The 22536-nt window shown below is 41.1% G+C and overlaps 2 protein-coding genes across 7 annotated transcripts in view; both read left to right on the top strand.

Annotated features, from left to right (window-relative positions):
• Positions 1 to 3802, top strand: part of dgkg (diacylglycerol kinase, gamma) — an 88697-nt gene extending 84895 nt beyond the window's left edge. For all 5 annotated transcript variants that reach the window (XM_088315160.1, XM_088315157.1, XM_088315158.1 and 2 more), the window contains one exon: positions 684 to 3802. In XM_088315160.1, the coding sequence (XP_088171286.1) occupies positions 684 to 782 (99 nt within the window). In that variant the 3' untranslated portion in view covers positions 783 to 3802. The remainder of the gene's footprint in view (positions 1 to 683) is intronic.
• Positions 3803 to 12531: 8729 nt separating this feature from the next.
• Positions 12532 to 21535, top strand: etv5a (ETS variant transcription factor 5a). Of its 2 annotated transcripts, none has more exons than XM_088315316.1 (13): positions 12532 to 12695; positions 13932 to 14046; positions 14167 to 14248; positions 14326 to 14373; positions 14635 to 14685; positions 16281 to 16404; positions 16479 to 16784; positions 17148 to 17452; positions 18832 to 18894; positions 19142 to 19210; positions 19432 to 19601; positions 19680 to 19781; positions 19894 to 21535. In XM_088315316.1, the coding sequence occupies exons 2-13, from the start codon at positions 13999 to 14001 to the stop codon at positions 20122 to 20124; spliced, it is 1599 nt and encodes a 532-aa protein (XP_088171442.1). In that variant the 5' UTR covers positions 12532 to 12695; positions 13932 to 13998; the 3' UTR covers positions 20125 to 21535. The 2 variants fall into 2 exon arrangements, with proteins under 2 accessions (XP_088171442.1, XP_088171441.1); XM_088315315.1 differs by having other exon boundaries at positions 19680 to 19787.
• The last annotated feature ends 1001 nt before the right edge of the window (positions 21536 to 22536 follow it).

Genomic DNA, 22536 nt, shown 5'->3' with positions numbered 1-22536 from the left:
ATGAAGAACGCACAGTACACTCTTGTGAACTCTCCGAGTCATACGTGAGAACATTCTTCCAGTGAACTCGAGTCTCTCTAAATTGGAAAAGTTGTGTACTTGTTAACCACCCTCCCACGACTCTGACGTATTTTCCCGGGAGTAGCACAAAATGCAACGTGGGATATTTTCGTAACCAAGCCTTCACAACAATCCAATCGACACATCCTCGAGTTCAGATATTTGACAAGAACAACATTCGGGAATTCTCGGTTCATTCCTACTTTCAAATCTGAAAGCTTTACGAAATCCCAACGATGCAAAAAAAGACAAGAACATAAAAAGAAACAGCTACTGACTGAACGAAAGCAGAGAATTAAATTGAAAAGCCAACGAGGTGCACCTGGACAAGGCATGAGTGACTAGATGGAGCTCATTGGTAGACACAAGGAACACCTGTTTTTGCCTGGAACAGGTGAATATGAAAACCTAGTGAGTTGAGAAGACATAAAATAAAGGTAAATATATAATATTCAAAACAATGCACGAACACTGACCATGCCAAATAGTCACCGAGAACTGTGAAGTCAGAAACCAAAAACATAATCGGTTGCCTATTTTCCCCAAGTTATAAAAATTGTAGTGCTTAAGACTTTAACACGTGCCATAAATATGGTCTTGACTATCTCCTTTTGCTTTTACAGATCCGGATCACGCACAAGAACCAGGTTCCCATGCTGCTGGGTCCACCCCAGAAGACTCCTTTCTTTTTTTTCAAGAAGCGAAACCGCAGTCAGGACTAGAATGCACGTGTACGCATTCAGAGTTGCTTCACTACAAAAAAATTATTAAAAAGAATAAAACACACACACACACAGTATACTGTACAGGCAGCTCTACCTGGTCCGGAACTCTCCCAGTGATCCCTCCTGTCTACTGCCAACACACGACAAACACCTGCCAAACATGAAAGCAACTGCAAAGGAAGTGAGGCAAGAACGACAACAGGAAGTTGCTTTACACCCACTCAGACCAACTAATGTGAAAAACTGCCATAAAAAATTCAGCAGATTCGCAGAGCGACGCAGCTTCATCCATTATTGACCCCTTTTGTTAAGGGCTGGATGGCAGCAGCTCGTGCAGGACGGGGGAAAACACGTCAGGATTTTTGCATCCTTCTCAATGTACCTTCAACGTGACTTCGGGCTTTAAATTTGAAAGTTAATATTCAAGTGGTCCAATTACTGTACATCCCCTCAGGGACTAACAGCCAGACCACCGCTGGTTTTTATGTACCAAAGCTAAAACTGCAAGACTCCCTTTCTAAATGCATCGCGCTATTCCGGGAAGGGTCTAATTCGCCTCCCGCGAAACATGAAGCCTAATTATGAACGGCGGCTTCGTACTGCGTGTGACCCAGTCGTCAAAAGGTGAGAGTGAAAATATATCAAATTGTACAAGACACATAGTATTTGTATATATCAGGAATGTTGGAATAGATCACGTGTGCGGCACATACAAGTGTTTTACTATATCTTTGTCATTATTAGCTCAGCACATCATGTCAGTGTTGTCCACCATAATCAGTGGGTTGTGATGTTTTCCCCTTTAGTCGAATTCGCATCTATTTTTTCAGGGACGATTTCAGAATTGTTTTTGAGGTTTTAAAATGTCGGAATGCATAAATTATCTCTATTGACAAAATCATGAGTGTGACATGCAGGAAGTCCCCGATTTAACTTCGTACTGATACGCTGGACAGCTGTTTGGAATTCTACACCATTTTTCACATTGTAGGAATTATCATAAATCAAATTGTCGGCAAGCAATCTTTTAGTGTAATTTTAACATTCAGGACAGTTGTACAAGTGTACTAATGAGACCAAATTAATACATCTGCACGCCTCTCTTTTTTTTTTTTTTAAACATTCTTAATTGTCTCACAAGTGGGGTTGCAACGAACGGTTATTTTAATAATCAATTAATTATTTGGGGCGATCAATTAAGGAATTTTATTTTTTCAAACATCCGAAAACAGAACATCATTTCAAATTGACTGCGCCGAAAACACACGTGTCAAAAAAAAATTAAAATGTTGATAACATGTTTCCAAAGTAAAAGCAAATTTTATTTTGATTCAACATAAAGATGATCAGTCTGCTTTCAGGAAGGACTATTGAAATCTGAGACTATTTACTGTTGAGAGGCTGAAATTCTGAGGATTTGGGCAATTTTGAATGAAAGAAGGTCTCTAAAGTATTCATTTGATCAAAATGAATTAATGATTATTTTGATAACAGATTAGTTGTTAATTTACCAATTAATCTTTACACCTCTACACAAGTATATAAAGAAGTTCCTTCAACTTTTAGGGGATCACTGTCTCAGTCCGCTGGTTTCAGCAAGACAGCGTAAAACAAATAAAGATAGGCTAAGGGGGGAAGTGTTGACATTTTTACCCTCCTATTTCCCTTTAAAAACAAGCCGGGTTGACTTCATATCAACTCATCAACACTGATACAAAAACACTGCGACTGTACATAACGTAATGTGTTTCTTGTGAGTCTGTGTATGTGAAGGAGAGGCGATTGCGTGTTTACAATAGCATCACATTTACTGTTCAAACAATGATGTAGACCACTATAACCACGTTGAATGTACATACAGCACTTGTTTGTGACGATTCATGTGACATTATCTTACCACATGCCTGTTGTAACAACAGTAGAGTGAACAAAAAAAAGGAGATACTCAAAAACGTCATCTTGAGTCATTATTTTAAGCAGTAGTCAGGACACATACACTTTGCAGCAGAGGTGGGTGGTAACGCGTTACATTTACTCTGTTACTTTTTACTTAAGTTCCTTTGTGGATCAATTGCACTTGTCAGAGTAGTTTTCATGCAAAAGACTTTTTCAGAATCAGAATGCCCTTTATTGTCATTGTACTCGGTGTACAACAAGATTGGAGAGCTCCCCTCTCCTGTGCAATACAACAAATAATTTCATTGGATATAACAATTGAATTAATTAAAGATTAAATAAAAATAAATACGGAATTAAATAAATAAAACACATTATATTTTACTTTCGCTTGAGTATTTTTGGTAAGAAGAAACGCTACTTTTACGTCGGAACGTTGTGCTACATTGCGCTCACTATTTGTAAGCGTATCTACAGCTCGATATTATTGCTTCTATTTTGGTTTGTCGAAGACTTGTTTCCCATGTTTCACCATTTGGGTATCCGACCTGTAACAACTAGTGATGCTGACTCCATTTCACCGTTCAAACTGAGTTAGGTGGTCACATGACAGCGCGCAGACTCACTTACATGGCAAAAATCTATATTTACTTTGTAGATTGGCTCGTGCTCACCCGCAACCTGAGTGAGGATATGCAATATATAAAATGAACTCCCGCTATGTCATGCGCTGGCATATGTGTCTAAAATGATGATTGCAAGAATTCCACACGATACTTGAGAAAGAATTTATGTTGGTAGAACTCAAACTGTTTTTGAGTAAGGAAAGGATGTCAGAATTGCTGATAAATGTGGGTGGGCTTCACCCACCTTTCCGAGTTCAATATAATTGAAAAGATTTAGTCGACTCCGGCGAGGCTATTTTGCTGTTTCACATGTGTAAACCAAGAAAGTTCCTTAAAGACCGTTTCTTGTGGCTGAATTTCCCTTGGTTTATTATTTTATGAAAAAAATATTGTTTTCAAGTGATATTCTTGGGCAATATTTGAATTTGCACATTCATATTTTATATTTTTGTCTATTTGATGTTCAAGCGCTATTTTGAAAAATAAATCACAAATTACTCAGTAGTTCAGTATTTTTTTTGTCACTGATTACGTACTGATTTTTTATTTTTTTACTTTTACTTGATTACATTTTTTGACTACCCACCTCTGGCTAGAAGGATTACTACACTAAAATTGCTAGGGCTGCACGATATTGGGAAAACATGCAATACGGATATCAATATTAAAATCAATATTGCGATATTTAACATGTTACCTAAAGAAATTACACTTTTGTGTGAGCTTAGATAATTAATTGTAATATCCAACTATTGGGTGGCTATCGAGTCAGCCTCTGACTGCTCAACTTCAGAAAATAGCAAATGATTTTGTAAGAAAATTATTGCATGTCTTTGCGATGTGCATATTGTTATCGTAATATAGATATTTTTCCAATATAATATGCAGCCCTAAAAAATACTAACAAGATAATAAACTAATGGGTTGGTGCATGAGTTGACGAAAAAAATTAAAAACAAAGGTGTAGACGCAGGAATGTAATTTTAATTGCTTGATGGCGACATCTAATTTCCCTCGCGGGAAGAATGAAATCACGCCATGAAACAGAGCTTATTATAGCATCAACAAGGCATTTATGCAAACTGTGACTTTTAACCATGTTTGAACTTTAAGAGCCTTCCAAGCAAACAAAGCCAATGGTGGACAAAAAAAAAAGGAACATGGCTGCCAACCGTTAGTATTGCTGTTTGTGTAAAAACAAATTGGATTTCATTTGTTTGGAGCTTTGATCTTTTTTTTTAATTGCCTCCTGGCATCATAAAAACATGATATTTCCCCGCTGAACCAATGACGTTTGGCAATTTGTAGAGTTATTTTTAATATGACTAAAAGGTGTTGCAATTGCCTGTCAAGCAGTTCTATGGTGTTCCTCGCCTCTCAAACAAAGTCATCTGCGATAGGCTGAAGCTTTACCCGTTCCGCTAATGAGAACAATCGCTATTGAAAATGGATGAATGGGTAACTCAAGGGGAACCCTTAGTGTATTACGGTACTGACATAAAACATTTTGAAGAGGTTGAGTTTGCTTTCCAAAGACACTTGGAAATAAAAGTTCCTGAAAATGGCAGCTTTAAACCAAAATGGCAGGCTTCCGGTGTCTGGGCATTGGCTATTTGGACTTTAATGTGGATTGAAACCTGTAAGACACGAACTACCAAATGTCAAATTGCTTCAAGGAAAATGGCTGTTGGGGCTGAATTAATAAACAAAATTTTCATCATTAAAGAAATGCAAATTCTATTGTCTAAGTCTATTGTTCCTGTTCAATGCAAGAAAGCGGAGGACCCCTTTTACAGCACATATTTCCAATTTTCCTCTGACTTAAACTGATGTTCCATCATGCTTTTGCTTGTAAGAGGTTGGACTGAACTGAAAAAAAGTGTTGTTTGGGGGCATTTAGTGATGACAGTTCCAAATTGTCTGCATTTACTCTAAGGATGTGCTAGTTGATCACGCCACCACTTGATTGCTAATCAGATAATGTGATTTGTTCAAACAAGCCCTCTATTTCGCCCTTGGGTTGACTTGGTTGAGGGTCAAGGGCGGACCCTCTCCCACAATCCATTAAATCAATAGTGCAGCTTGTTATGTTGGCTGCTGGCCTTCCCTTTTGCAATATTTTACCTACTAAACCCATAAAGATTAGACTAGATAAGTATTATAATTTTAGGTTGTACTGATGAAGTTCTTACCTTTTTTTATAACATTTTTACCATCTTGTGATTTAATCAAGCTGTTAATGCAGTGGTTCTCAACCCTTTTTTCAGTGATGTACCCCCTGTGAAATATTGTTTTAGCCAAGTACCCCCGAAATAGCGTAAAACCTTTTGGGGTTACAAAAAAATGCTTTAATCATGCCATCAGTGTCTGATTGATTAAACTTTTGAGCCCTTCAAACTTCATTTGAATTGGTCGACAGAAAAAAAATCAATAGTGTCCTCTTTTGGATCATATAAGAGATCTCTTATCAGGTCTTCAGCGATAGTGAATGGCTTCTTGGCTTTAGCTACGAGCAAAGAGGTTTCCGCATCATATCTTGAGATGATCTGAATTCAGAGTGTCCTCTTGTTACCAATGTGACATCCATGTTTTGTCTTAAGATGGTGCTGCAGATGAGCTGGTTTCATGCAACTGTTAGCAAGTTTCTCCCCACAGAAAAAAAAACACAGTGCCTCGGGTTTGTTGCAACTTGCGGGTGTAAATACAAATAAAATATAATCTTCAACATATAACTCTGGGTTGGCCTTCTTTTACTATTGTGCCTCCATTTTGTTTGGAAGACTTACGCTTCAACCATGTGTCCATTGTTTGCATCTTGAAGTGATTGACAGGTAACGAGAGGTGGCACGTGTCAAGTTAAGTCGAACCATTCTTGTTTGAAGGCGAATCTGGCTTTTTAAAATAAGGAAATTGAATAACCAACTGAAACAACTGAAAATAAAATTTGTTTTATGTCCTTGTGTTTTCCTGAAACATCTAATTAATTCAATAATTATTTTTGAAAGGAGTTTTGTATGTTTGTTTGTTTTATTTAAAATCCCGCGTACCTACATTTGAGAACCACTGCTTTACGCCATTTCCTGATTCACAATGACTCTCAGTCCCAAGCCTGGATAAAATTGGGTGGGTTGCATCAGGAAGGGCACCCAGTGTAAAAATCAAACATATCATTCAAGCTCTGGTGCAGAGATTGACATTATTTATTGGAATCCTGCGGCATTCCCACGGGGTGGGGATCAACTTTACCTTTAATCATGGAATTGAAATGATACAGGATAAAAAGTTCACAAGAGCAGATATGAGAAGGATTGACCAGTAGAGGAAAAAATGGGAGAGGAGAAAGAGGCAACAAATTCCTCAATAAATGAGAAAAAAATGTTTTGTTTGTTTGTTTAATTTAGCTGACCTCCAAAATGGGAGTGATAACAGAGTGGGAGTCATTCGTCTTTAGCCGACGTGCTAGGATTTGTCTTCAGATCATGGAGAAATCTGCGGTGTGCTCTTCTTTCCAGCTTGGCCACTCCTAGGAAGAGAAGCAACTATGCAAAACTTTCTCCATTTACAGGCACTCAATTTTACCTTAGGGCGGATCACCATTTATAGATTTAGGATTCAAGGTGTTCATTTATCATTCCAAGAAAAACACTTCCATACTTTGATCCAAATTAGTTAATGAAGGCTCAGCAGCAGCCAGCTATAGATAATTAGTAGAATTCCAAGCAAGACTGACTATTTTACCGAGATTAGTGCACCTTACGTAACAAAAAATGAAATACAGGGCCACATTCAGCAAGCTGTTGCGCATCCAGTGAGCAAACAAAAGCTAGTTAGGTGGTACTTAGTGTCAAATTATACACATGATAAATTGTGTGCACATTATATTCTCAAGCTGTTAAGATCAGAGTTTTTCCTTTCTTACGTTTTCTATAAGTGTCTCTCTGTTTAGTGACTTTAGTGAGGACTATTTTGTTAGGAATCAACCGTCCTCCTTTATTTTATTATTTTTTAATTAGTTTTGCATTGCGATGTGTGGGTGTGTGTGTGTGTGTGTGTGAGGGAGGCAACTTGGGTGAGAAGAATATGCTGTTTATTAAATTCCTGTCAATTCTTTCTCACTGTTGCCTCTACAGGGTGGTTATGCACTAGTGCCTATGGTAGTAAAAATGTGTCACTATTTCAAATACGGATGTTGCTTTCACGTAGAAGCAAAATATTATCAACAAAGCAGCATTTTATGACGTTAATAAAGTAACATTAGTCATTAGTCGCATTACTTGACTGGATTAAGAAACACGTTAGATTAGTCATTACTTAAGTGGTTTGCAAACTGGGGGGCGCACTGCTTTTTTGACAGGGAGGCGTGAGGCTATCATGAACACTTTTCATGATTAAGTTATGTTACATGCAGATTGAAGCCGTGCTTAGTGTTCCTGGCGGCACGTTTCCATATATTAAATGTAGTTCGTGCAGCCAGGCTCAGTTGAAATTTTGCTCCTTCGTCCATTCAACTCACATAGGATGAAGTGAATTTATGTCCGCATCACGTCGGCATCAGCCAATCAAGGTCGAGAACGTACTTATTACGTCATACTCGTGTGTGAAATGACACACAGCCAAATAAAGATTTTTAGATCTAAAGATAATTTTGTCACCGTTTCCAACTTTTATCATAGTTGATCATTCTTAATCATAGACAATGTTCCCTCTCAGTTGTGAGAGTGAGCAATTGCGCAATCCTCTCGCTCTCTGCGCACATGGCAGCGCTGGCATGTACCACACACGCGCGTTACATTTCTACACTTACTCCTAAATTTCCACCCGTCGAGTCGACAAAAAGGACCCACTTTGCTTAGAATTTGCGCAGCGCAACCGAGGGCACACATAGTTTGAAGCACATGCATCCACGAACGGGCCCCTGCAGACACACGGAACCGCTCTACTCAGGAAGCCCAAACAAGGGCCTAGTTAACGAGCCCCTTAAATGAGGCTCTTTCGCATGTTTCAAAGGTCAGGCGATTAGAATTTTATTGTATTTTATGAAATGACATGATTTCAGTTGTTTATGAGTGGATAATGTGGGACCGTTTTGATACACATTGTATTGAGACTCTATGCTAAACAAGACCTGTGTGATAAAATAAAATAAAATAATATGTGCTGATTTTATTTGTGTCACAAATCTCTATTCAATGATTTGCTCTATTTGGATATGTTTTTGTAACATCTACTACTTCATATAACTTGTCATGATGTCAGGTTTTGGACAGGTGTGATACGGGTTTGGCCGCCCTGTGCAAATTGGATGTTGCTCAACATGGTCGAAGGGAAGCTCAGGAAGTTTATGTGAATGCTCAGACTCACGGAAATTTAGAGGGAACATTGATCATAGATCTTCTGAGCGATCGTCTATACAAGTCATGGTTCACATTGGGCAATGTTTCTTGAGCGCTGTGTGTGTTTTTTTTAGGACTTTAGGTTGGTTGACCCTTACACCAATTTGCTTGTCGAGAAAGCATGATAGAAAAATAAAATATTTGTTTATGGTTAAGACTTAGCTGAAGATAAGATCATATTTTGCGACTAATTTTTGCAGTAATCCGGGTATTTCAAAAGGGTTGGCATATTTTTTTTTCTTGAAACTATTTGTTTTGAAAAAGCTGCATATTAAAAATAAATAGGCATCTATATCAAATTGCAGCACCAACAGCATTTTTCCTCCCCGCAGGCTTACTCTGTAATGGTCGTAATTAACATGCTAACTTGAGCTCATGTGAGAGGCCGCAGGACAAAACCCGTTTGGCATTTAGAAACCGTTTAAACAAGAGTACGTTCTGTGGTAGAGTGGCTTCGCAGAGTATCACTCCTATGTGACAAAAAAAAAAACTGACAGAAATATTCCAAGAACATTTAGAGTAGCAAATGTGGAGATCATGAAGGGAAAGAGTGGCTTACATAACTGGGAAGAAATGTGTGCCTTTGGCGAGGCTTCTTGAAAATGGCTGCAAAGATAACGAGGGAGGAATTATCTGGTAAAGTGCTATTAATAACCATGATGTCAAATCTTGTCCCTCACTCGGGGAGGGAATATGCTGTGCCCAAAGGGTCCATACACTTAGAAAAAAAGTTGTAAAAAAAAAAAAAAAAAGACAGAAGTCATTTCATTGGACAATGACTTTCTCTTTATTAGAAAGATAGAATACATTTTCTTTTTTAATCAAAGGGGGATGCTTTGAACTCAATATTTTGTGTGTGAAAATTCCAAGCCACAATATTTAGTTTTTCATTGAACAGCAAAATAATAAAAAAATAAACAATAGGTTTAGGCCTACAAAACAAATATCTTCAAATCTGCTCATCTTTTCAGATGGATAAAGAAATATAAGTTAAAAAATATGTTATTTTCAGTTGACACTAATGATCGCAATTACATTGCTGTCCAATGAAACAAATGCATCTTTGAATTTTGCAACAGAGAAAAAAAAAACAACAAAAATTTGTAAATACTTTTGACTGGACATCAAAACTATATGATTTGTTTTGCACTTATACAGGTCATACTTATTTTGGGCATGGTGTGATAATGTACATTTATTTATTCAGAATGAATGTTCTGGGGTGAGTGTTCTTGGGCTAAATAAAGACCAGGATTAGCCCAAATTACACTTGGACGTCACACTAACCTACACGAGCACGAGTCGGCCTTTCGAGGGACAAGCAAGTCGTCCTGACCTCGCATCAAAATGCACAGTCTGTATATACAGTACGCTGCATTTATTTTAAGCCAGAGCAACACAATGCTATCGCCCTCTGAATGCCTCCCAATAAGAAGCCAACACATCTATGCTGAATAAAGGAGCACCAGTGGCCCCGCGGGCTTCTGCTTGCAAACATGTCCTCTGCTATTTCACGCTTAACATGCACACAATTGAATTTGACAGCTGCTATTTTTGGCCACACTCTCACCTACACAACCACACATCTTAATCGTACTGAAAGACAAGCCGCTGACCTGAGTTATGACGGAACGTGATGGCGCATCAGCGCCGTAACCATCCAGCATTTATTCACATTTCCAACTCAGGGAAATGTGGTATAGAGTAATTTCACAAAGCAACACGGCATTGTGTAGATAAATTGTGTCAGGGTATGGTGTAACGTAAATTGAAATTGACTTCTGTGAGTGGTGGGTGTTAAACTTCACATCCGTGTCCCTGTGCAGACCCTTCCAATCAGATGTCACGTTTTGAGGTTGCAGATGGCGCAAGGATACTTTTGAGAAGGCACGCTCAGTGTCATATTTACTTTTTTTTAATTGTATTGGATGGATGTTTTATATTTTTGATCGAGAAGAGTTTTCATACAAACTGTAATTGTGACTTTAGTACTACTTAGCTATCTTAGGTTAGTGATAGGCTAAGGTGTGTTCTGACTTGCATATAATTTCAGGTGATTTTTGTCCGGACAAAAGCATTTGCTGATGTGTCTAATACTCAGCTCACATTCAGCCAAACACAGATCAGATTCAACTGGCATGCAGGTGTGTTCTTTGTAGAAACACTGAAATTTCTCCTTTGTTGAAATTACGCACGAAACATTTTCTGGGAGTTTTCTAATCGAGGATACGACATCATGGTATATATATGTATTATGCATATATATATATATGTATGTATATATATATATATATATATATATATATATATATATACATATATATATATATATATATATTAGTGTTGTCAAGTGATTATTTTTTTAACTAGTTAATCACAAAAAATTCCATGATTAATCACGATTAATCAAATTTTTTTTTTACAATTTTTCGCGAAGCTTGTAACAGATATTTACTTGAATCATATCTTGGAATTGATGCAAAATCACCCAATATGAAGTATATTTAATTCAAAGACTGTTCTAATAGCTTACTTTGATTCTTGAATACAATCGAAATGGAGACATCTTTACAGCCATTTTTCTTCCAAACATTTCGCACAACCATCCACAAGCGCCACACTCCAGCAGTGTTGGTTTGCAAGGCCCAGTGGTAACTTGAACACGATGTTTTGTTCTGATGCGTGCTAAAGACAGCTAATATGGCACAATATTTGCAAAGTATGCTAATTATTTTTTAAATAAATCAAACTGAGTTAATTGAGTCAAAACATTTAACTGAGTTAAAAGAAAATTTATTAATCACCTCAGTGCTTTAATTTTGACAGCCCTAATATATGTATATATATATATATCTATATATATATATATATATATATATATAGATATATATATATATACATTATATTTATATATAAAATATAAATATAATATATATATATATATATATATATAAATATCAAATTATATATATATATAAAATCACGTTGTCTCTCTCACTCACAGTTTTCAAAATGAGATGCAGAGTGTGCCCGCTTCAAGTTGTTTATTTGTCACACCCGTTTGAAATTTTGTGTAAAACTGAGTTAAACACATCCTTCCTGAGCCGAAACCTTATCCTGAAGGAGGGGTTTGCGTGTTTCAGTTTTGTCCCCCACTCAGCGTTCTCGGCGTTGTTTAGACAGAAGAGCGATCGGCTGCAGGAATTTGACAGATTATTGCTTTCATACCTGTTGGAATAGATTTTAAAGAGAGACTTTTTCGAGAGAGTACAGGATGTCAGGGGCAGGAGATGTATGGGGGGGTTGTTTCCTACTTTTTTGACATAGAGGTGATAATCATATATATTTTTTCATGACCACCAACGGATGCATGCACACGCACGAAGACACGAACATGGTTGGACAACTAACTTTCATTTAATTGCATTCTTGGTTTTATTATTAACTCTAGTCAAATATTGTTTTGCAGTTTGATATGAGGGATTTGATGCTATTTAGTTATTTAACAAAAAGGAAGTTGCAACAAATAAAGTAGTTCCAAGGTTCAAAGTACTGTATGTGAAGTACTCTTCCTCTTGAGAACATATCTGCTGACACTGGGCCTTTAAATCAACTTTGCCGTCGACAGTTGAGGGGGGGAAATGTGAATGAAACCCAGCCATTCATAAAAATAGGTCAGTGCCGCGCTCCGATTGGCCAAAAGGGATAATGTGCATTATTCATGAGCTACCGCGCTCCCATTGGCCGTCTTGACTAACAGACACGTCCGGCCGGCCAATCAGTGTGCGCCTCCGCGGTGCGCTCAAGCCCAAGGGAAAAGCAAGTGGAACCATGAACGGGGAGCTCAGTCAAGTTTTGTGAGTGGAGACGGTCACATCAATCTGAGCGTGCGGCTACACTGCTAGCTCCTCGTTTGTGTCTTTTTTTCCGCGTTTTTTTGTGGACATATCTACCGCGTTCCCTTGTTGAAGAGGAAACATACAAACCCAGTCAAGGTAAGCTTCATGTCTGTTTTTGTGCACCGTGGCGAAGTTGGTTTTTTTTTCGCAGAACGGCCAAACGTCTGAAGCAAAGAGCGAAACGCCATTTTAGCAAAACATCTTTACTTTCCACACGCACTTTTTTACGTGCGTCACGGATAAATAAATCGACATTTTAAAATAAAATCATGCGTGTGCTGTGTTGTTTGCATTGTTTTGTCAGAGAAGTGGGTTGTTTGTCATTTTTCTTTTTTCAATTTTTTCTTTCTTTTTTTTATGAATGAAGGGGGCATTGGTTCCCCTCCTCCTGCCCGTTTCCACACGGATCGAGTATCAAGTTTCACTTCATTGAGAAAAACAAGGTGACGAAGGGTGGGGGGAAGGGCGGGGTGGAGTGAGTAAAAGTGGGTGTTTGGTGACAAGCCCACCACCCTCTAGTATGCCAAAGCTAAAAACTTGACAAAAGTTTGCTCTGCCGACGTGTCGTTGGACAATTTTGAGCTGAGAATCCAATACTACGTTCAGCGACCACTTGCTTTTAAACAGCCATCTTGCATTCAGTGTCTACTTTTTGTTTTTCATTCCCAGACGTTTTATATAATTCGCTCCTACTGCAACGTTTGAAAACCATGCTTTGGTTGTAGTATTTGAAAAGAATCCCCACTGCAAGTAAAGTATACACCAAGTTTCAGGTAAATGTCAGATTTCGACTGTCAAATGTTAACTTGTGTGAGTGTGACGTGAACATGGCGCCACACAAACACGCACTCATGTTCTAAGTGCTATCTGCTCAGCGTCTGCAGTAATTGCCTTCAGCTATGCTTTATTCGTCATCCATTAACGAGAGATAGCGGAGTGAGTCATATCTGTAGGCCCACAGAGAGATGTAAGAATGGAGGCCACTGCTGGCTGCTGCCTATTGTTGTACAAATACAACTTTTTATGTGTCCTTACTGACTCAAGTTCATAATAGTGATGGTGATGTTTAGTCCAAGGACTGGGTGGCCTCCTTCCCTTCTCGGCCAACGAGAACCATTCATGATGTTTTACTCAAGATGTGCAAGCTGATTATAGAGGAAACCGTTTGCCTTCTCAGTCAATGAGTCCAGCTTATGTAACTGCATTATGCGTGTTTACGTTGTGCGACTTCCACTCGCCCGGCACGGCTCAAATCTGAAAAAGCGGCTTTTTTTTCAGCATGGCAAGCATGGCGGACGTACACAATGTTTGTGTTGCTTTTGTGTCTTCCAGTGACCCGCAAAGCACCATCCCTTTAGCACAACCCTTCCCCCCTCCCTCGGGAAACCGGAAACTGAACATGGACGGCTTCTACGACCAGCAGGTCCCGTTCATGATCCCGCCCAACGTAAGTGTCACACGTCACATGCATCATGCGTGGAACGACCCATAGTCCATCATTTGGCTGGCAGATCCTCCTGCACTTCGATATCATCGGACCGCCGTTAACGTGCGCTTTCCCCAACAGTCTCATGTCGAGGAACACAGCAGGATCTTCAGTGACAGGAAGAGGAAGTTTGTGGACACTGAGCTTGCTCAGGACACAGAAGGTGAGTGGCTTAGGTTGTCATAAAGCCGTCAATCAATTAAGAGAATACTACTAATATCTTTGCAATGTGATGGACAGAACTCTTCCAAGATCTCAGTCAGCTACAGGATATCTGGATCGCAGAAGGTGAGTTCGACTTGCTTTACAATCTGGGAACCCTTGTTGTTCCGGTGTGTCATTTTTAGATTTTAAATGCTGAGTTTGGAGTTTTGAGGTGGAACATTAACTTGAGTGTGAACTAGATCTACGTTTAGTTGTTTTGCAATAAGGGGGGAGGCGGCCAAAGTCCGGCACGCGACAACCTGCTGACTGAGAGTTCGGAATAATAGATGGCAATTGGCAATTAATTTCTGCCATGTTTCAACCTTTTGCCCTTTCTTTTCACAGCCCAGGTGCCAGATAACGAGCAGTTTGTCCCAGACTTCCAGTCGGATAGCTGTGAGTACTCCTTCATGTGGTTGTTGCTCTTGTCCCCCGAGGCTGCCATAACCGCCTCCTACATTGGATGTTTTTATTACCACGTCAAGTCCCCCGACCTGCTGTTTAGTTAGTTAAAGTGGAACATCGGGCCGTGCATCTTTAACGGTACTTGCCACAAAACTTGCCTGACCTGAAGTCTTGGTCAACCATTGTTTATTGAAATGTCTTAATCCCATCAAGGACAAACGTCATCCTTTGTCCTCAGAAGTCCGCTTTGGGCTTGTGTGTGCTCTCTTGTCCGCCTCTCCCTCTCAACCATTTTGAGTTTAATCAGCCGATTGGCATGGGGCATCACATGAGCCAAGCTCCTAATCTGATTTCACACTTTCCCGCACTCGGGCCTCTGCCGGAGCAGACCAGATTCCAGCGGATTGGGCGGTCACTTACTGCCTCCACCCTGCTTTGCAAAATTGTGTGTGCGCGCGTGTGTATGCACCCCTGTTCTGAAAGGTATCCAGCTAGAGTTTACTTTTGTTGTCAATTTGGGAGAGTGTGCCGCTTACCAGCCTTGTGGCTTAATGTTGGAATCAGAAGTGCAGCATGGGAATATTCATAACTGTGTTAGTAAAGGGAGTTTGCAGTGTTGCTTCTGTGTGAGTGTGAGATGAGTTTCTGACAGTAGCTGCAGTTGCCAGGCTGCAGGCATTCGCTCTCGCACCTATTCGAGGCCAGATTGCAAGATAGGCGAATACAATGAGACTGAAGACTGAGACTGGTGAATCACAGATTTTATATACAAGAAATACAAGAGCTCTCAACCCTGTAGAGCCCCCATCTCTGAGGAGCAGCAACATGCAAGAACCAGTTCAGCAAAGACCTTTTTCCTTTTGTGGCCCGACTCCAAGTCTTCTCAGGATCCTGATGACAATCCTGATCATTTGAATCAGGTGTGTTGGAGGAGTAAAACATCGAACACATGCATGATAGTGGCTCTCGAGGACAGGAGTTTGACACATGTGCCATCGACTTAGCCACGGTTTTGCGCCATTTGAGTGCAAAGGGAAATTATTCCCCACCATTAGGCTTCTGAGTGTGCACACACAAGGGACCGCGTGTTTGTTGTTTGCTCAGCCGCAGTCCATCAACGCCCTCGTCATCTGACGCCCTCTCCTCTCCAGGATCTAGTTTCTTCCCGGCCATTATGCGGCGCCCTGGTAACTGCAGCCAGTATGTAGAGGGCTGCGTCTCTGGTCTAATGGTTACAGCAGCAGTCAGGGAAGAAAATCATTCACCGCCATTAGATTGCAGCCACACTGATTCATGGGTATTGGGATTGAGTCTGTCCTAATGGGAATCAGACATGAAATTTGATGGGTTTTGTGCGTCTTGTGCCGTTTAAATCACCCCAGTTACACAAACAGTGGGGCATAAATGGATAAATAACTGCTAAGTGGCTCTGGACAGATGAGGCAATAGATAAACGCATAGTCCATATGATGTGCTAAATATGATTAAGATAACTGTTGCACTTAAGCCTATGGCTCCAATTGCGTAGGTGGTATCTGGACTTTATCTGATGTGGTTGGTTTTGGTGTCTCTCTGCTTCTGTCCAGTGATGTTTCATGGACCGCCACCGACCAAGATCAAACGTGAGCTGACTCCCTCCAAAGAGCTTTCCCCCTGCCATCAGGACAGGAGTCCCATGCCCTACGGAGAGAAGGGTCTTTACAGCTACAGGTACGAGACGATTGAAGATATTTGAGGAAGAATAAAAATTCCTCTGTATTTGACGCTTACTTTATGATACTCAGTGCCTCCGACAGGAAGTCCACTCCTGGCTTCAAACCATTAACACCTCCCTCCACACCGGTGTCTCCGCGTGGGTCCACTAGCACTGCTGGAGCAAGGGCCCATAAAGAGCCTACACCTCCCCTTCACAGCAGTGTAGCCAACCTTAACCCTGGACCGCGGCCTGTGCATGTGCCGCAGCAGCAACAGCCCCTCACCCAGAGTGCAGGACCGCAAAACCAGCCGTCACTCTCGGTCCACAGCCCACCATTCGCCGTGCCGTGTGCGCTAATCGGCCAGGATGCCAATAACTTTACACCAGAGCTCAGGTAAGCAGCTCCAGCAAAGGCCTAGGGAGTTACCATAATCTACTAATTGTGAGATAATGAGAATTTGACTTCTGTTAAGTTGTAGGTTTTTCACTTACTAAATGTGTTTTTGTTAGCGGTAATTCAAATTTTCCACTGTTTGCAAATGTATTCCTAAAGTCCGTCCCAAATCATCTGATCACTGTGCAACCTGTCAGGGGTTGCCAGTGACTCCTCGTTTTCACCCTTGTGCATTGCACAATACACATTGTTTGTTACGACTTCAAATCAGGCTACAAGAGGGTATTTTTCCCAAAGTGTATGCCGAACCGGAATGACGTTCTTATAATAATTAATAATTTTACTTTCTCCTACCATCTTTAGATTCCAGAGGCAGATGTCAGAGCCATCTCTACCTTTTCCCCCATCAGAAAGTCAAGGGCGGCCCCACTTCCTGCCCCAGCTGCCTAATAACAATGGTCGGCCGCATGAGGGCCGGCCACTGTACCACCGACAAATGTCTGAACCCTTGGTGGCCGTACCCCCGCATGGCTTCAAACAAGAACTCATTGACCCGAGATACACTGAACAGGGTGTTCCCAGCGTAGGCCCGCCAGTTCCCCCTCGCCAGGCAGCGTTCCACCCAATGGCCATCAAGCAGGAGCCCCGTGATTTTTGCTTCGATTCCGGTGAGTAAGGCTTCATAATTCGTCCTTTTGAGCCACGTAGTCTGCAGCTAGCTCAGGGTTAGGAATGTGCCTGGCCATGTTTGTTCAGACTGCTGACACATGAATGCAAGTTTTAGCATGTAATGGTGGCATGGATGCACAGGTACTCCCTTTCACCCTCACACTTTCTGAGTTTAATCTGATCATTCCTACGAAGCATGCCAGTAAAGTAAAAGTAGGTCTTTCAGCTCAGCCTAAGCCTCTAAGGGCAAAAAGTAAATGGGTCATCCAGCCAGGTGGCAAGAAGCTCCTCACTGAGCCTACCTGGAATAGATCGAGGCCAGAGTCCTCAGAGGACGTTGTGGCCTGCAAGGTACGATGAGTTGATCATAACAGCCTTAAAATGTCTCCACTTTATGGTACAAGAAAGGAGCAAACATTTGTCTGGCCACCTTCTGAGGGTTTGGAAACCTGTGAGCCTTGATGAAAGAGATTCACCGTTTAGTCACATGGTATAAATCAAACAAGCGCCTGACTGTTGTCCTACCACCCACACACCCAGCTGTTATGCTCTGCCGCATTAACGTTTGCTTTTCCCGAAACACTCGAACTTTGTGGGAGGAAAAACCCCAACGTCATAAACTCTCCTTTTCTGCACAGTGGATGACCGGCTGGCCTGGCAGTGATGTAATGACAAATCCTCTTAGCTTCTTATGGCCTTTAAACGCCTACGTCACACAGGGCTATCATCTCGAGATGGACAGAGGATGTCCATGTTAGGGATATTGGCAGGGGGGCGTACTAGTTTTCTATGACCAAGTAAAACCAGATAGTTACAATAGTGTGCCTGTCTCGTACTGCAGCAACTTCCCGCGGAGTAGAGTCTTGCTCACGGTTGATATCTGTCAATCTTATCAGTTGATGGGACACAGAATAATAATGAACAATTGCATCGTGGTTGGTATGCAGGACCAAGCGGAAGCCAGGCCCCAAACCCGCAGGGGGACAGCCGCATGTAACTTGATTATCATTGAGATTTAACACAACAGCTACAGCACTAATCCAGTTTAAAGGCTTGGTGGGCGTGCAAGGGCTGGAGTGGGTTGTGCAGTGCTACTCGGATCTGGGTTTTAGTCCACTCTGAGATATATGCGCGTAGGCGGGCGGCAGTTGAAGTTGCAGCTTAACGTGACTAGTAGCAGCCATTGACTGATATTTATCAACATGAAGCCAATCACGCAAATCAAAGATGCTATTTAAAGTTGTGTATCTTTATATGCAAAGTCCAAATATACCTATCAGCTGTGAGGTGGATTTTGATGTGGCTCGCATTTGAGATGACACCAAAGGCTGGGATGTCTCTGGTCTAAAATTATATGCCCACTGTCTTTGTTTTGCAGAGGTGCCCAACTGTCACTCATCCTTTGGGACAGCGGGAAGCTACTACCAAAATAACCACGAAAGTAAGTTGTTGTTTTCTTTTTCTCTCTCGTGAGTTAGAACTGTTTCGTCCGTGAGGTATTCACATCCCCTGAGCCGTGTGGGGCTTATTGAGCCGTAGAGGGATCAGCACGCATGAACGGGTAGAGGTCAGCGGCATTTTAAGTGACCGGTCAGGGGGAAGTGGTCCATGCTAGCGTTGCACTGCATTTTGGATTACTTTGTGTTTGCTACTCACAATATACTAATCATGAACTTTTTCAACTGCAGACTTCCCCTTCGACAGAGATCCTCAGCTCTATTTTGATGATACCTGTGTTGTCCCCGAAAGATTAGAAGGTGAGTTTGTTTGTTTTTTTTGTGGGAGATTTGTCACTCTACATTTTTGGAATTCCTCTACTCTTCCATGAAGTGCAATGAATAGTGAGGCTACTTCACACTTTCCATCTGGCAGGAATGTCTCACCACACTGTGACCATGAAGTGCAGAACTGACTGGCTTGCTTTATTGTCATTTTTTTCACCACTCTCGTTTTATTGCTTCTCCTCTCCCACATGCAGGTAAAGTGAAGCAGGAGCCCTCCATCTATCGAGACGGACCCCCATACCAGCGCCGTGGCTCCCTGCAACTCTGGCAGTTCCTTGTCACGTTGCTAGACGACCCGGCCAACGGTCACTTTATTGCATGGACAGGTCGGGGAATGGAGTTCAAGCTCATTGAGCCTGAGGAGGTAAGTGGCTTGGCTGCAGCTGCTTTTCTATTCTAGACATTACAAATGAGTTTGTAACCTACGGACCCTCCTTTCAAGGTGGCTCGCCGCTGGGGCATTCAGAAGAACCGACCGGCTATGAATTACGACAAGCTGAGTCGCTCTCTGCGTTACTACTACGAGAAAGGCATCATGCAGAAGGTAAAGGCACGTTACCCCTTTGTTTCCTTCCAACCTTTTTAATTGAAAGTGTCCAGTACGTATGTTTTAAAATGTCTGAGTCAAACATTTTCCACTGAATTGTGCTGCTCAGGTGGCCGGTGAACGCTACGTGTACAAATTTGTGTGTGACCCCGAGGCCCTCTTCTCCATGGCCTTTCCTGACAACCAGAGGCCGAACCTGAAAGTTGACCTGGACAGCGTACCAGGCCTTGACGACGACACCGTGCCCCTCACCCACTATGAGGACAACGCTCCCTACCTACTGGACAGCGGAGATCATTGTGTTGCTGGCTTGCCCTTCCCTGACGGATGCAGCTACTGAACGACCACACAAAAAATGCAAAAACACTCCCAAGTCTCTTAATGCTTTTCAAATTCAGAGGTGCACCTGCAGAGTGGCTTGCAGAGACTGACGAGGATCTCCTCCCTTGCGAGTCATGGAAACAAATATGACCAGCCACAAACAATGGACAAGGGTAAAAGATGTGACAAACTGGAGAGGGTTGTGAGACCGATGAACTGAAACTCTAGCTCCCTCCTTTGCAGTGGAAAAGATACGAGGCCTCAAGACAGCAAACATTAGGCAAAGAAGACAGCACTTCTTGTATCTGGGTCGACAAGAGCAGAGTTTTTGACTTTTATTTTGTGACAATCTGATTTTCCTATACAATCAAGAGAAATCTAAAATTTAAGACTTACTAAATGCAGCACTCTTTTAGAGTTGCCTATTAGAAGTTTGTTTCTCCCTGTTTTGATGCTTCTGTACCTGTGTTAAAACGTTAGTGAAAGGGCTGCCAATTGCATAAATTGATTCTCCAACAACCTTATTTTGAACTAACAATCATTTCTGTAGATATGACTTTTTTTATTGCCACTTTTTTTGGACTTGAAAGATATTAGTATTGCAGGCTAGTTGGTTGGGCTGATCTCTCCTGTAAATGTGTTCTTTAATTGTCCTTCCCATGTAAGAGATTGTATCTGCTACCACCCTCTTTGGAGACTTCAAACCTTGGTACAAGTCTGTGCTGTATTGTTCAATTTTAGAACTAATTAGCACTTGTCTATTTCAAAAGGGATACATATGCAAGTAAATAATTCTCCCGCAGTTGTTTTTTTTTTTTTTTTAATAAATGGTCAAGTTGCTCTGTATTTTCTTTTTTGTTTCTCTCTCTCTTTCATTGTCATCTCTGCTGTGGTCAACCAGCTCCTGATGCGTGGGTTTGGCGGACGCATCATTGATTGCATGCGGAGAATAACATTTTTTAAAAATTACAAATCTTTCAGGCCTTCCACAAGACAATAAAAGTGACTTTGCATGGAATAATCAGCCAAGACTGCACCCACCAACATATCACTTTTGTGTCTTTGGATGAACATTTGTATGTTTCTGTATTTTATTTGGTTAAAACTCATACAAAGTATATATTTTTGCTATAAGCCTGCAGTCCAGATTTTTGTGTGTCTCTGCTGTATAGTTCTGGCAATGGCAACTTCTTTTTTTTTTTAAAGAAACAATAAAATCTCTTGAAGACTCTCACTGCAGGCTGATTTGTATGACTAGATGTTATCATGAGGCGTGTAAAAGGCCAGAGTACCAGCTGGGGCCACGTTACGGGATGCACAGGGACAGACAACACTTGTATAGGCTTCTGTTACCCCCGCCCCCTCTCACATTGTGTTTCTTACACAGCTGAGTTTATGTGTACTGGGTCAAATAAACACTCTATGCTTCACTGCTTGCTGTACTGGTGTGTTTCTTTATTATCTTAAGCCCCCCCCCCATTATTGCTGGAAGTTTGACCTGGCTATTACAAGTCATGCGCTTTTCTTTGACATTCATTTTCTATAGGAATGATTTTTCCTTACTACCCTTGAGAAACATTGTGTGACATAATATGTAGATCAGGGGTGGGCAAACTTTTTGATTGGCGGGCCACAATGGGTTCTAAAATTTGACAGAGGGGCCGGACCAAGAGCAGATGGATGGAGTGTTTTGGTAACCTCACCTCATCGGAGAGAAAAAAAAAATTAATTTTAAATGAAAGTGAATAAAAGCATTGCAACAATATATATGTCTTTGAAAAACCACAGTATTTAGAAAATAAAACATGAACAAGGTTTATTCATTTAATTTTTTTCAAATTCGGCGGGCCGGGTTAAAACGTTTAATGGGCCACATGTGGCCCCCGGGCCGCAGTTTGCCCACACCTGATGTAGATGGTTTTTCTTTTCCACAGTTTAGAACAAGCTTGTAAATGTCTAAATTGTTGAGTGTCCAAGGGAATCTGGTGTGAGCACTGGCCAATTGTAGCATGATTATTGTGTTCTCTTTGTTCTCCCGGCACAGTAATTATATCATAAACATTAAAAGAGATTTTCGTCCGTCCCTGTAATGGTCCCTCACGTGCGTGCGCAACATACTATGAGTGATTTCGACACAGACGCTAGACGGGGAAAAGTTTCATTCCACTTACTCGGCAAAATGGCTAAGGACAAAAATTGCTCTCTGTTATAGGAATGGCCTGAATCGCACTATGACGTATAACAAAAAATTATTTTTCTTAATTGTTCCTTTTATTTTGATAATTTTGGCTGCAATGTGTCGGACTTAATAACTATTCACAGCGTGATGAAAAGTAAGCTTGCTACTTTGTTCTGTGGGCCTTCTCATTCCCCTTCTACCTCGCAGTTAACCCATAGGTCGTGTATTACACTCTTGATCCTTCCCAAACGT

This window comes from Idiotropiscis lumnitzeri, chromosome 14 (assembly GCF_059441095.1).
Source record: "Idiotropiscis lumnitzeri isolate Australia: NSW breed Sydney's pygmy pipehorse chromosome 14, RoL_Ilum_1.0, whole genome shotgun sequence".
Classification (NCBI taxonomy): Eukaryota; Metazoa; Chordata; class Actinopteri; order Syngnathiformes; family Syngnathidae; genus Idiotropiscis; species Idiotropiscis lumnitzeri.
This window is presented reverse-complemented; position numbering and strand designations above follow the sequence as displayed.